Source organism: Petromyzon marinus, chromosome 22 (genome assembly GCF_048934315.1).
Source record: "Petromyzon marinus isolate PM22_M1 ecotype Great Lakes invasive population chromosome 22, UKy_Petmar_22M1.pri1.0, whole genome shotgun sequence".
Lineage (NCBI taxonomy): Eukaryota > Metazoa > Chordata > Hyperoartia > Petromyzontiformes > Petromyzontidae > Petromyzon > Petromyzon marinus.
In genome coordinates, this window is record NC_133688.1 from 20,260,931 (window position 1) to 20,275,791 (window position 14,861).

The 14,861-nt window shown below is 50.4% G+C and overlaps 1 protein-coding gene across 3 annotated transcripts; it reads right to left on the reverse strand.

Annotated features, from left to right (window-relative positions):
- Nucleotides 1-1,004: 1,004 nt before the first annotated feature.
- On the reverse strand, nucleotides 1,005-14,126 carry ZBTB12 (zinc finger and BTB domain containing 12). 3 transcript variants are annotated; one of them, XM_032959181.2, is made up of 4 exons: nucleotides 13,285-14,126; nucleotides 10,917-10,991; nucleotides 10,461-10,526; nucleotides 1,005-6,407 (listed from the first exon to the last, which is right to left on the reverse strand). In XM_032959181.2, the coding sequence occupies exon 4, from the start codon at nucleotides 6,328-6,330 to the stop codon at nucleotides 4,309-4,311; it is 2,022 nt and encodes a 673-aa protein (XP_032815072.2). In that variant the 5' UTR covers nucleotides 6,331-6,407; nucleotides 10,461-10,526; nucleotides 10,917-10,991; nucleotides 13,285-14,126; the 3' UTR covers nucleotides 1,005-4,308. The 3 variants fall into 3 exon arrangements, 2 of the variants coding, with proteins under 2 accessions (XP_032815072.2, XP_075924955.1); XM_076068840.1 differs by lacking the exon at nucleotides 13,285-14,126 and adding an exon at nucleotides 11,156-11,382; XR_012942604.1 differs by lacking the exon at nucleotides 1,005-6,407 and adding an exon at nucleotides 6,431-6,570 and having other exon boundaries at nucleotides 13,285-14,125.
- Nucleotides 14,127-14,861: the final 735 nt, after the last annotated feature.

Below are 14,861 nucleotides of genomic sequence, written 5' to 3' on the forward strand. Positions count from 1 at the left end.
CCTACATTCCAGGACCAGTGTTGTTATATGGTGCAGAGATACGAGGACTGCAAAGAAAGTTGAACGATGCGACAGCACCGCAGGTGGAGATGAGAATGCTGAGATGGATGTTGAGAACAGCTCTGCAGGATGAAGACGTTGAAGCCTTGGCAGAGGAGACAGGACGGTCTTGAGCCTGGACTTTAGCGATGGAGTCAGCAGCACGGGTGGCTGGTTGGGAGACAGTTTCCAGGCTTTGGAGCCAGCAGAGGAGAATGAGCGGTGGGGGGGGGGGGCATGACCAGCATGTCCGGTGCGGCGTTGGGCTCACTTGGACTACTGCCCCACCTACGGGATGATGGTTAAACTGCGGCTGTGGAGCCCGAGGGAGGAGCGTCGCGTGGCACGCAAAGCGGCGACGCCCCCTGCCGGGAAGCAAGCGCACCACTCCAACAACGCACACGGTGGCTATGAGATTTTAACCACCTCGCCTGGTAGCCAGGAGGTCCTGGGTTCGATCCCGACCCTGATGCCTGTATGTTGGGAGTTTGCATGTTCTCTCTCTCTCCCTGTGGTCAGGTAGATTTTTCTCCGGGTCCTGCCGGGGGTTTTTCTTTGTTACCAAAAATTGCCCCAAATGTACAACCGCCGGTAAAAAGGAAACCCGAGGGGATGAAAAGGATTAGCGAACAGCGGTTTTTTTTTCACCTCCACATTTAGAATCAACAACGCGCGTTTAGAGTATATGGCTGCTTTAAATTAACCACGTGATGATAAGCCACTTCGTTGAGCTATACCCATTTGTGGTGGCCAGGTCACTTCTGAAAGAGAGTTATCCAGCTCAGTGAGGCCTTACCTGGTAAAAAAATATATATAAAAAGGGCATTTAGTTTTTAAAAAGAGTTTAGCGCATGACTCGAACAACGCGCGCACGCGAACAACGTTGGAGGCCACGTAGACAGCCGTGGCCAGCAGCTGGTGCGGGAAATGAGTGCGAGTACAAACTCCCAGGTTCGAGACGCGGGTGAATTTCGTTTGACTCAATGAAGTATTTATTTAAAAGTCATTAAAAAAAATCAAACACAAAGTTTAAAAAAATGTCATTGTGACCAACGTCTTTCAGCGATCAGCATCAGCAGGTATAATGCTACATGAACGTGTGTGCGGTGATACATACATACATTACAATATATACACACACAATACTAAACACTTAAACTCTGCAGTCAGTGGCTGAGATACAGCCTTGTTGCTGTACTGCCTAATGCTGACACCACCTCCTTTGCACCATGGGTGGCAGCCTGGTGGATGTAAATCTTTTATTGAATTCACCAACCCCCGGCTTTGAAGTCAACAGATTTCCACTTCAGGCCGTGTCCGCAGACAAAGTCCATGCGACAGCTCCATCCATCTTACAAGCTCGTGCGTCTCTCTCAACGTCCATCCATCGAAAGTTGAAGCAGTAAAAAAAAAGCTCCGTTTATCTGACACTTTACCATCCGGAATGATCCATGAACCGGCATCTGTCGTAGACGCCAATGGAAATCTTCCGTTGACGGATCCGGAGAAAATTCCGGCAGCCGTCGGGCATCTTGCCGTGCGCTTCTCGTCCATCCGTCGCTGTTGTCGTTGTTGTTGTTGTTGTTTACGGCAGCTTCAGGACACTGCCGCGTGTCAGGCGCGAGCGGCAGTCTGTACATGCATTGCTTGCACTGTACTCGAAACGGCCCCACTGCTTCACTGCAATCAACTTGGAATCCTCGACAACTGACTGGTGAGTACCTCTGCACACGAGTAGGCTATTACGTTTCAATATCGTAGTCAATGTGGGCTTAGATTCCTCCTTGAAAAATGCCACGTGCTTGGAAAATTTGGTGAACCCGGAGCATGACGCGGCGACATTTAATGAACCGGCACCCTCCGTTCCCCACTGATGCCGGATAACAGAAGTCTCGCTGTACCCTCCTCAAGGCCGTGTCTGCCTCAGTCGCCCCTCTACAAGACAACGTCCCATACGAGAGGCCTCTCTACAAGGCAATGTCCATCTTCCCGTTGTCCTGCAAGGCTGTGTACGTCCGCCGGCTTTGGTCATGAACGTTGCCGCTTTGTCTACCCGCGAGTGTCCTGTCCGGGAAGATGAGTCAGAATGACATCCACGTTCCTCTGCAAGACCACGCCTCTGACACGTGCATTGGCTAGGATGTGTCCGTGACATATCCGCAATCGTTGGTCCACTTAAATGGCCATACACACACATTTGTCCACGTGCCCATCCACATCTTTGTCCGCCTACGAAGACAAAGATCCCCCGCGCGGCCTTTAGCAAACTGTTGGGGAAAGTGCTGCTAGCGAGTAGCACCCACGAAGGCCGACACGGCACACGAGGGGGTGGGTGGCCAACACCACGCCCGGCCGCCTTTATCTCCCCGGTGCTTATATGTTCACGCATCACAAAAAGTAACCATTTAAGGACGAGTCGATCCAGGGAAAGCCCAGGACCAGATAAAATGTTCGCTCCTGTTATTGGCCGTGTATCTCGGCCTCGCTCTGCGTTGCGTTGCAGCGCTAGCTGAGTAGATAACCTCGCGTTTCCAATAAACCCTCAGAGCCAGGGTGAACATCTGACTCCGAACGTCATTTATTGAAATTGAACGGTAGAGAGAGGTAAAACTGGTAAGAAAACAGCACAGATACAGCATCTGTTCATACCCAGAAAAACCAACACATTGAATAAACACCACAGCATCATAACGTTGGCTTATGAATTAGACATTTTGTTATTTCAAGTTTAAATCTACTTACTCGATTACGGGTAAATCACAAGGCAAGCTGCAGGCTTTATTGTCCACTAGGCCCCACATACATCGTAACAATTTAACAGCATTATAAAGGTTCTAGCGTTATAACAGCATTATAAAGGTCCTTCTAATATTATAGCAACATTGCCAGTATCATAAGAACACAAACGAACTTACAGACAATGCTTCCCAAATTCCCACAACGGTGGCTGCAGCTGTCTTCACGGAGCTGCGATGTGTGCCGCCATCTTGAATTATGTCTTTAATGGCCGACGCCCGCGTGGTTCAGCGGAAATCTAAAATCGCAACTTCCTGGTCACGTGACCACCCCCTATTTCAAAAACAGGAAATTCCCGTGTGCACACGCCCCACATCTGCCATGAGGCAAGACACTTGCCGTGAGGCAGGACACCGTGAGCGGCAATTAAAACTCTGGTCACCGATTTCGCAGCGCGCTAGCTGCCGCGCCACCGCTCCCCACCGTCCACCTATGGAGTGTTAATTTACACCTCGTGTCCACCTACGAGTTCACCAGTGTCGGGCCGTGTATTTCACACCGAGGCCTTCAGTGCTATCCTCCCGCAATTCAACCGCCTTCGCATAACCTCACCATAACACGAGGGCTACAGGCTGTTGTCATTCACCGTAAGCACCCCATATTCACAGTGACAGTAACCTCTATCGAGTGGAATAAAGTGATTTAACACGAGGCTCAACACCTGCGAGAGTTACAATACACTAATTGCAGAGACATGAATACATGGTGACTGAAACCATCAAGGATGTAGCACTATTACGCAGTATGACAGGATGCTGCATCACAAATAGACATCGCATAGCCCAAATGGATATCATTACCAAAGAAACAACCAGTCGCATTTACTCATACGACCACAAAGCAAGCAAAAATGCCGTAGAACACAAATAACACAATCAGGATTCAACAGGCTTCCCCACCTCTTAGGACGATGCTACGCTACGTGCTAGCTAGCTAAGTGGCCCTCCGATCACGCCACACGAATAATGATAACGTCACGAAGAATGATAACGTAGGCGGCTAGGCCAGCTAGAAGGCTCCGGCGTGTCAAATAATAGGCCCAACATGGCAAACTCGAAATCTGATTGGTTTAAGAATATGACGATCAACAACATCGTCCCCATATGCTTCAACAGCAGAGGGGATTCACTCGAGATTCTGAAAGCCTCAGGGTAGATTTTTTTACCCGGAGAAGCGGAGACAGCACCAGTGGAAAATCTGAATGGATAAAAGCTCTAATTTATATGAGCTGCACTGGAAGCAGCACAACTGAGGGAGAGAGGAGCAATGAAATGACTGATGGGAACGAACTTTGTAAAATACACATAGCATTTATGAAAATATCAAATTATAAAAATGTAATTTTATGATTCTGACAATCTCTAGGCCAGCAGAGAAGTCCTTGCTGGCCCTGACGGCCCAACTCTGGAGTTCATGCACGTGCCCGTCCCCCCTCGTCCACGGTCCACCCGCGCCTCCATCCCGCGCGTCCACCTACAAGTAAAGTCCACTGACGCCCTCGTCCACGTGCCCGCGCGAATCACTGTCCGAGCGTCCGTCCGCCGCGAGCCCGCGCTCGTACGCGTCCCCGCCTTCGTCGGCGCGCGCGTGCCCCCCCGCCAGCTCGAACGCGCGCCCACCGTGTCCCTCGCCCGCCTCCTCGTCCCCGCCGTCCCCGCCGTCCCCGCCGTCCCCGCCGCGGCCTCCGGGGCCGTCCGCCACCATCGCGGCCGCGAAGCCGCCGACGCCGACGCCGCCGCCCGCCGCCGGCGCCGCCCCGCGCTGGTGCTGCTCGCGGAGGTGCCTGCGGAGCGCCGGCTTGTGCGCGAAGCCGACCTGGCAGTGCGCGCAGCGGTGCGGCCGGTCGCCGCTGTGCAGGTTCATGTGGTCGTGCAGCGAGCTCTTCTGCGTGAAGCAGCGGCCGCACAGGGCGCAGGCGAAGGGCTTGACGCCCGTGTGGATGCGCAGGTGGCGCGTCAGGTTGCTGCTCTGCGAGAACTGGCGCCCGCAGCGGGGGCACGTGAACACCTTGTGCGTGCGCATGTGCGCCCACAGCACCTCGGCGTGCGAGAACGTCTTGGGGCACCGGCCGCACTCGAAGTGCTTCGCGCCGACGCCGGCGGTCGGCGAGACGCCGGCCGCGGACGCCGAATGAGCGGGGGCGACGGAGTAGAGGGCGAGCGCCGGGTCGCCGTGCGGCCGGTGCCCGGAGGCCGCGGGCGGCGCCGTCAAAACCGCCGCCCCGGCCGGAGCCGAGCGGAAGGAGAAGGCCCTGGCGCCGCCGCGGCCGCTCTTCGCTTTGCTCGGCGGGACGATGCCAAAACGGCCGGCGCCCCTGCCGGTGCGCAGCCCGACGCAGCCGCTGCTGCTGGTGCCGACTCTGGTGCCGTCGTGGTGGTGGTGGTGCTGGTGGTGGTGGTGTAGGCTGGAGGAGTACACGGGGCTGTGGCCCGGCATCTGGAAATACGGCTGAGCGTTCGTCTCCTCCTGCTGCTGCTCGCCGTCGGAAACGCCGGTGCCGGTGATGATCGTGGCGCCGTCCGGGCTGCCCGCCAGCACCATCCGCTGACGCCGGCACTCCAAGTGGCCGTGCCGCGTGAGATCAGCCGACAAGTGCATGGCGTGGGCGTTTTGCTCGGACGGGGGAGACAGCTGGTGGCGGGCGGACTCCGGCTGACGTCGGTGGTGGTGGTGGTGGTGCTGCGACAGCGCCATCTGTGGACGCCTGGCGTTGGCGTCCCCGTCGAACTCGTCGCCGCTCAGCTGCTCCACCTTGACGATGGAGAGGCTCCGGGGAGGGCACTCCTGCTGCCTGCGCCCGGCCGGAGGCGCCGCTCTCTCCGTCGACCGCTCCCTCTCCGAGCCGAAGAGAGAGCCGTCGAAGACCTTGTTCTCGTCGTCGTCGTCGTCGTCGGTGGCGCCGTCAGCGACGGCAACGCCGCAGCGATCGTACTCCGGCTCGGACGTCCCCGCGCCGTCCGGCATCCGGTCCGACTCGCCGTCGTACGAGCGCTCCGACAGCGGACTGGCGGCCGCGGCCTTCGAGCAAAACCCGGCGTCGTCGTCCGTCGCGGCGCCGTCGCCGCCGTCGCCCGTCGCGCCGTCCGCCCCGTGCAGCCCGAACCGCGGCTGGAAGTACTCGGATAGCGCCTTGGTGCACCTCTCCACGACGTGGTCCATCTGAAGGTAGCTGGCGGCCGTCAGGTAGGCCACCAGCTGCGCGGCCGGCACGTCGAGGTGGCCCGTGTAGCACGACAGCAGCAGCGCCAGCGCGGCGCGCGGCTCCGGCAGCGGCGACACGCGCAGCTCGCCGGCGCTCGGGTTCAGCAGGAACTGGTCGCGGAGGTACGGCGAGCCGGCCGCCAGCACCACGCGGTGCGCCGGGAAGGCGGCGGAGCCCAGGCGCACCGTCACATCGCACAGCTTGCCCTCGGCGCGCAGCGAGTTCATGGAGGCGAGCAGCGCTCCGCTGCCCCCGCACATCTCCAGGCGGAGGACGCCGGCTCGCGACGCCATCGCCGCCGCCGGCGCCGGTGCCGCCGTCGGTGCCGCCGTCGGTGCCGTCGTCGGTGCCGCGGCCGCCGGCGACGACGCTGGCGCCGGCGCCGTCGGTGGCGGAGGGGGCGGGCGGGCGGGCGGGGGGGGAGAGGGGAGAAAGGAGAGAAGTCGGAGGTTCGGCCACGACCCGCAGAGGCAGGCGTTGTCCTAGAAGCATCGGGGGGCGGTGTGCGGGGGGGACGTTTCGCTTCCTTCCCTCTGCCAGATACCGTGAGACGCAGAGACACAGACGAGGACACCCACGTCACGGATGTAACCACGCTCGCGCATTCAACATCGCCAGCATCCGAGAAAGGAAATCGTCGCAGCTGATTTTCATCAAATATACCGACCAGATATTCAGTCAATCATACGAGGCCTTCCCAAGGATTCGGTTGATGAACTGTGTCATGGAAACCGCTGATTAGTTTTTTTTTTCCGTGGCGGGTTACCGGGTCTGGGTTTATGGGTGTTTGGGTTTTTTGAGTTGCTGTTGGGGGTTAAGAGTGGAAGGTGAAGTGTGAGGCTTAGTGTTGATAACTAGGGCTCAGAGTTTAGGCTTAGGGCATCATTTAAGGTGTAGACCAATGAGTTTCAAGGACGACAATGCATATATTCTTGCAGTCACGAAAGCTTCAAATCAAGATTGAATGTATCATATTATCAGAGTATGTTTTTTGTTTGTTTGCATTCTGACCACAAGTATTGTGGTTAATGCAGACATGATTCCTCTTAAAAAGGTTCCAGTTTTGTTGTCAGAAAAAAGGGGAAAAAACCAATTCTCATATCAATTAAGGGTTAAGTGTTAGGAATTATGGCCAGGATTCAAAATTAGGGGTATTCATTATGGTTTAGGAGTTCGCGATTATGAGGCTAGGGTTTAGGATTACGGGTTTGGCGGTTGTGTTCATGGTTAGGGGCAGGGGTGCCACCAGAAATTCTGGGCCCTATGGAAACCAAAATTTCTGGGCCCCCTACATTTTTTACAGATAAAATTTAACCCAATAAACATGCCCAGTATACTTTAAAAAAGATACTTAGCAGATTGCATAGTTAAAATGTCTAAAGATGAGTACAAAGCCTACAAAAACAAGAAAAAAATATAGAAATATGTACTTGTTTATATAAAAGGGAGAACATTTATTATCTCAATTGCAATTGCAAGCACAACAGAACATAATGTACACATATTGACATATACTTTACATGAACAAGCTTTAGCTGGGTCAAACTGCTCAATCAGGAAACATCAGCTAGAACTAACCCATAATTAAATCAGTCCAGGAATAAAACTAGCTAGGCCAAAAGGGCTCAAAATGAAGACACACCAGGAGTAATGCCAGGCCTAAACCAGTCCAGGACTAAACAAGTACTGAACCAGACATCAACTGTTTGTTATCCAGGTCAAACAAAGTTATGTTCAACATCACTTTATAATGGCCCAGCGGCGTGCCTTTCTGCTGGCAAAATCACGTATCAAATCATCAAAGTTCAGCTTTCTTGCCAGTTTGCTTTCAATGGATAGTATGGCAAGGTGACGAAGTCTATCCTGCAACATAGCAGACCTCAGATATTTTTTTATCAGTTTCAGCTTACTGAATGCTCTCTCGCCACCAGCAACGGTCACAGGCAGTGTGCAAAATATTCGCAAAACTATGCAGACCTGCCCAAAAATACTCTGCAGCTGCATCTTGTAAATGCTGTTGAGCAGATAAATTGGTGACAGACACCCTGGGAAAGTGGCACTATATACAGAGTTGAGGTGTCTGACTTCATCTTCAAATTCACAAGTCAGATCAGTGTTGTATTTTGAAATCAATGGCTGGCATACAGAATGGATTTGATCATCACGTAACTGACCCATTTTTACAACTACAGAAAACTGATCCAAGATCTCAGATGTTGTGGCAAACCTGGTACTTAAGTCATTGATTATGTGGTCCATCATGGGAAGAAACACAGTGTTTCTGAATATGGTGTCTGCACTGTGCTCCCTTGCTCCCTCTACCTCTGTCTCATCGTGAAACCGTTTTCTTTTCCTCTGGCGGCTGAATCCTGACCTGAACAGAGGGTTAATGCTCATCTGTTGGGCAACAAGTGATGCTTCAGAAAAGAAACTCTCCCATTCATCCCTCAGATGTTGCATCTCCTCCTGCAATGCTCTGATATTTTCTGCCTCTGTCTCAAGAGTTAATTTCCCTGACTGGAGAATAATATTCCTTTTGTCAATGGCTTGCAGAACTTTGACCCAAACAGTCAACAGAAAAACAGTATCAAAAGTTTAAAAATACTTTTTTAGGCCGCTGGCTTCAGACCGAGCCTCTGGTGTCAGACTGCAGGTTGAGAGGATGGCATCAAGAGCTTCTAGGACACTGGGCAGGTGCTTGGCTATAGGTTGAACAGCCTTAACCCTTGCACTCCACCGAGTGTCTGACAGACGATGTAAAGTGCAACCCGTTTTTGCCTTATAGATGGCCCATCGCTCTGGGCTGGCACTAACAAGTGCATAAAGGCGATTGACAAAGCCAAAAAAGTTGGTAACCTCTGGACTTGATTGAGCTGCATGCACACCAACAAGGTTCAGAGTATGAGACGCACAAGGGGAAAAAGTAGCCAGCTTATTCTTTTTTAATAATTGGGCTTGAACCCCCTTGATTTTTCCAGACATGTTTGCCCCATTATCATAGCCTTGGCCCCTGCAGTCATTCAGATCTATGCCATGACTGTTAAGCACATTTACAATCATGTCTGCAATCTAACTTCCTGTTTTTTTGTGAAAATCTTTAAACTCCAAAAACCTTTCAACAACCTCCCATTTCTTGTTTTCTTGATCAAACCCTACATATCGTAAGAGTAATACATTTTGCTCTGTATGTGAAATATCAGGAGCAGTATCGCAAATAACTGAATAATAGACTGATTCCTCCCTTTCCTTAAGAATACTACTTAACACTCGTTTTCCACATAACTCAATAAATTCGTTCTGAATATCTGAGCTTAAATAGTGTGTCAATCTTGCTCCTGTTTTTTTTGTCTCTGACTTTTTGTAGATGTTCGTTGAATAGTGGGTCATAATGGGACAGGAGCTCAAGGGTGCCCAAGAAGTTGCCATTATGAATGTCCCTCAAGTCTTTTGTTTTACCCCTAAATGGTACATTTCGAGAGGCCAAGAACAAGGTTACATCTAGTATCCTCTTCAGAATAGCTCTATTTTTGTCTATTTCTGTTTGTATGAGCTTCTTCAGCTTGCTGTCTATTCCCCCAGGGACAGCTGCCATTACAGACTGTTGTAAGGTTTTCCATTTTAAGTAGCACTCCCTGTGTGCTTTGCTGCTTTCGTGGTTAGGGAATTTATCATACATTCGACGCCATGTTATGTCTTTGATTTTATAACCATGTTGACTGCTTAGTGTGCTCATACAAGGTTTATTTAGCTCATGACCAAATAATACACAAGGAACACAAAATAGTGCATTTGTGCTTTGGCTGTAAATGACCCAGTCTCTCTTAATCTTTTCCCTGCAATTTCCTGACTTTGTGTACTTGAGGTATTCGGGGAAGGCTTTACCTTTTGAATCACGTGGCATTTCTTGTTCTTTATCTTTAGAAGAAGCTATTTTTTCCACAATTTTTTCTCTGTCTGCATTGCTACTTTTTGCTGGCCACAAACCAGGATCATTTGACACAACAGTCTCTTCTTCATCTTCCTCTGAGTCTGCTCTCATGGCTTCCCCTGTTCTCTCATCTTCCTCTGAGTCTGCTCTCATGGCTTCCTCTGTTCTCTCATCTTCCTCTCTTCTGTTATCTTCCTTTACACTTAGGGCTCCCTCTGTGCTCTCATATTCCACTATTCTCACCGCTTCCTCAACTTCCACACTCTTTCCTGGCAAAACTCTCTGTCTCTCTCTTGTTTCTGTGGGGTTAGGATAGCGAAATCATTTTTGTCCCCCAGTCAACAACAAGTTACAGCTTAGAATTAATATTTTATTAACTGCATTGTTAAATAATATTATATGAAACATATAACTATACAACACAAGAAAAAAATTAGACAATCTAAAACTTAATTAGTTTTTTACTACCTTGGTAGCTGACCATGTTCACCTTACCTGACACTGAGAGGAGGGGGTCATTAGTAGGAGAACGAGGTGCAGACAATAAAGCTGACTCTGCATCTGTATAAGTCAAACACACACACACACACGTAATAATAACCATATCATTTTTATTGGCCTATTTAGTTTTCTTAATATAAAATATTAAAATATCTATTTTGTAAACTCCTTATAGCCAATGGTTACTACAGACACATGTTTTATTCAATTTTATATTACTTTTTTCTGGGGCATTTTATTCACATCAAGAACGTCAAGTTTGACAGCATCGATCGTAGCAGCAGCACTGTCACTTCACAGAACACACGACACACACGGCAAACTGATTTTGTAATTTTTGAAGCGTGTAGATTACTTTTTGTTTTGTAAAGTTATCATCATGTGGCGAACACAGTAGATAAGACGTGTTTAGAGGCTTCAATCTTCATGAAGTTTCGCGCTCAGGCTCACCTTGTTCGGCTGAGACGGGGACGGGGGACGTGGGGGAAGGAGGACGTGGGTGTGCAGCAGCCGCTGAATCTGTGTCTACGAGACATGATAACCCCAGAGACAGCAGAGATGTTATTATTGTTGGATGTAAATCATAATTCGGTAATTATTTTACTAAGCTAGCTAGATAAAAGCAGGTCATGTAGCAACAAAAATAAGTAACTCTGAAAGTTTTGGAATACAGGAATAGGGCAAGCTACCTTTCTTTTTGAAAAACTGTGTGACATACTGTCGCCTTCGGCGTTCTCTGTCTTCTCTTTCCTTCTTTCCGTTTTTGATGCCCTGACTTTTGATGTGACATGCCTGCGTGTGTCACTGTCTGCACTGCATCATAGCAAGTGCAATAAGCAAGAGACGCTACACTAGCGATCGTAGTTCGGACAGCGCAGGTGGAATGAACCATTGTGAGGGGGAGTGGTGTGACTGAAACAGTAAATACATTATTTGTTTTTTTTTTAATATTAAATATATGGTCAAAACGGACAAAATACACATTTAGTGCATGAGGGGCCCTAGCACATTTAATGTATGTATAAAAAAGAGAAAATAAATAAGAAAAGAAAAAGGGGGGTCTGCTCTTCTGGGCCCTAAATCAGCCTGGGCCCTTAGAATCGTCCTAACCTTCCACCCCTTTACGGCGCCCTTGGTTAGGGGATGTGGAATAGGATCATGGATAGGAGAAACGAACATTCTCTAGGGGTTCAGAAGAGTAACGGTGTGGGCCTTGACGAAAGCATCATCTGGGCCACCATGCCAAAAGAGGGCTAAGTTGTCGTGAAGCTGTAGCGTCATCTCAGTGAAGTGAACACACGCACACACGAGGAAGGGAACAGCGATTCACGTCAAGTTAAAACCTTCACACCCAAGGGTGCCAGTCTTGCTCTGAGCAAAATGCGTCTACCGGATTGCTTGCAGCCTCTTGATGCCATCTCAGAATGATGCAGATATGTTTCCACTCAGGCAGCTGGAACTAAACTGAACTGGTGGGCTTAAGGCCCCTGTATTTATACTACTATTTATATTACTGGAAAGTTCTAGAACGTTCTAGAAGTTACTCCAAGTTTACTCAGCACTGCATCTATCTGGAATGTTCTGAAAAATAGGTACATTTCAAAATATCACTGTCCTGGTCACAAAAGCAAAGTTTGTGGGGAATAATAGACATTTTCTGTACTTTTGAGGCATAAGCAATTCGGAAATAACACTTACTACTACCCAGGAACAAACAATATATTGCTACACTGTAGTTCATTCGGCGCATGTGTGTGTGATGTTAGATTTGACGTTTGATGCGCGACATCGAAATACAGAAAACAACAGCTGTGATGCCACATCGAGACACGGACCTGGAAAGATACAGCAGCAGCAGCAGTATCAGCAACAGCAGCAGTATCAGCAACAGCAGCGGCAGTATCAACAACAGCAGCAGTATCAGCAGAAGCAGCATCAGCAGCAGTATCAGCAACAGCAGCAGTATCAGCAGCGGCAGTATCAGCAACAGCAGCAGCAGCGGTAGTATCAGCAGCAGCAACAGCAGCAGTATCAGCAGCAGCAGTATCAAGAACAGCAGCTGTAGCAGCAGCAATATCAGCAACAGCAGTATCGGTGTTTAGCTCAAGCAATCAAGAGCAGTGTCAGCGTCATAGACGCAGCACCGTCAGCACTCACAACAGCTGTAGCATCGGCAACAGCACACAGCCATAGTCTTGCCGTCACCTGCAACATCAGCAGGTGGGCCAGCAGTAACAGCAGCAGTAGGTATCAGCAGTATCATCAGCAGTGTTCGGGAAGATCAGCAGTAGCAGCAGCAAGCGGTAGTAGCGCGTTTAGCAAGATCAGCAGTGGCATCAGCAGCAGTGTTCAGCAAGCTCAGCAGTGGCATCAGCAGCAGTGTTCAGCAAGATCAGCAGTGGCATCGGCAGCAGTGGCATCAGCAGCAGTGTTCACCAAGCTCAGCAGTGGCATCAGCAGCAGTGTTCATCAAGATCAGCAGTGGCATCAGCAGCAGTGTTCAGCAAGCTCAGCAGTGGCATCAGCAGCAGTGTTCATCAAGATCAGCAGTGGCATCAGCAGCAATGTTCAGCAAGATCAGCAGTGGCATCAGCAGCAGTGTTCATCAAGATCAGCAGTGGCATCAGCAGCAGTGTTCAGCAAGATCAGCAGTGGCATCAGCAGCAGTGTTCAGCAAGATCAGCAGTGGCATCAGCAGCAGTGTTCAGCAAGATCAACAGTGGCATCAGCAGCAGCAGAAGTGACGCACGCCTTTGTGGCTCTATAGGGCCCCAACAGGCGTAGTCCCATCAACAACAACAGCAGCAGCAGTGTTTACCGACGATCAGCAGCAGCAGTAGTATCAGCAGTAGTATCAGCAGCAGCAAGAGCACGCAGGGTGCCGGCGTGAACGGGAACGACTTCCTTGGCGACCCGGATCGGGAAGTTACGCTGCCTCCATCACGGGCGGCGGTGACTCGGGGCGAGCGAGGCGATGGAGTTGGCCATTAGGGGGCAGTGTGGGCATGCGTGGTGGCCGGGCCCTCCCCTAGGTCGACTCAGACAGAAATGGCCGGTGTGTGGCGCGCGGTGGAAATGGTTTGAGAAAGCCGCGTGGTGAAGTATGGTCAAGCAGTCACAGGTTGACAGGCGACTGGTAACGATGATCGAACACATTGGGACTTTTAATTATTTAATTGCAAGTTATTATTGAACACGGCGCGAAAGAAGTTCAACATACGCACATATCGTCAGCGTGTTATGTGCACCTTGAAATAATAATACCGCATTTTAATGTGGGTATAAAGTACTTACTCAGCAAATAAATTGGCTTCCCAGTCCCACAAACATAAAGTCAAAGGTATTTTAAGCAGACGAGAACTCACCACGGTCTCATTTGCGAGTGAGCTGCATGGGTGGCCAGAAGTGACAACGTTGCTCCAAAATGTGGAGAGAAGTCAGAGCAAAGATCCTTGCATTACAGGAGAAATCGAAAACAGTGCGCAAACATCAACCACACATTTAAAGCCAGTTGCTCTTAACCTTTGGGTGCACGAGATGCCCTTTCTGAGAACCTTAACCTGTGGTGCACGAGATCCCCTTTCCGAGAACCTTAACCTGTGGTGCACGAGATGCCCTTTCTGAGAACCTTAACCTGGAGTGAACGAGACGCCCTTTCTGAGAACCTTAACCTGTGGTGCACGAGATGCCCTTTCTGAGAACCTTAACCTGGAGTGCACGAGATCCCCTTTCTGAGAACCTTAACCTGGAGTGAACGAGATGCCCTTTCTGAGAACCTTAACCTGGAGTGAACGAGATGCCCTTTCTGAGAACCTTAACCTGGAGTGAACGAGACGCCCTTTCTGAGAACCTTAACCTGTGGTGCACGAGATGCCCTTTCTGAGAACCTTAACCTGGAGTGCACGAGATCCCCTTTCTGAGAACCTTAACCTGGAGTGAACGAGATGCCCTTTCTGAGAACCTTAACCTGGAGTGAACGAGATGCCCTTTCTGAGAACCTTAACCTGGAGTGAACGAGATGCCCTTTCTGAGAACCTTAACCTGTGGTGCACGAGATGCCCTTTCTGAGAACCTTAACCTGGGGTGCACGAGATGCCCTTTCTGAGAACCGAAGGGGTGGAGACTTGAGTAAAGGTTCAGAACCACCAATTTAAGCGACATGATTGCCCTTGAATGTAAGTCGCCTCGGAACATCGTCGTAAACGCGGGACGTTGGTACTGCGGTTCCAGGCACATGCCACCCAACGTTGCTTGGCATCCTTATTGGGATATTATTTTTAAGTCGCTCACGGCACAGTGAATCGAAGCGAGCAATGCCGGTCCGGTGTCGCACTCAATGTGTCTCATCGGCACAAGTCACGCTTGTTCAGCTAAAACGCTGCTGGGTTGGCAGAT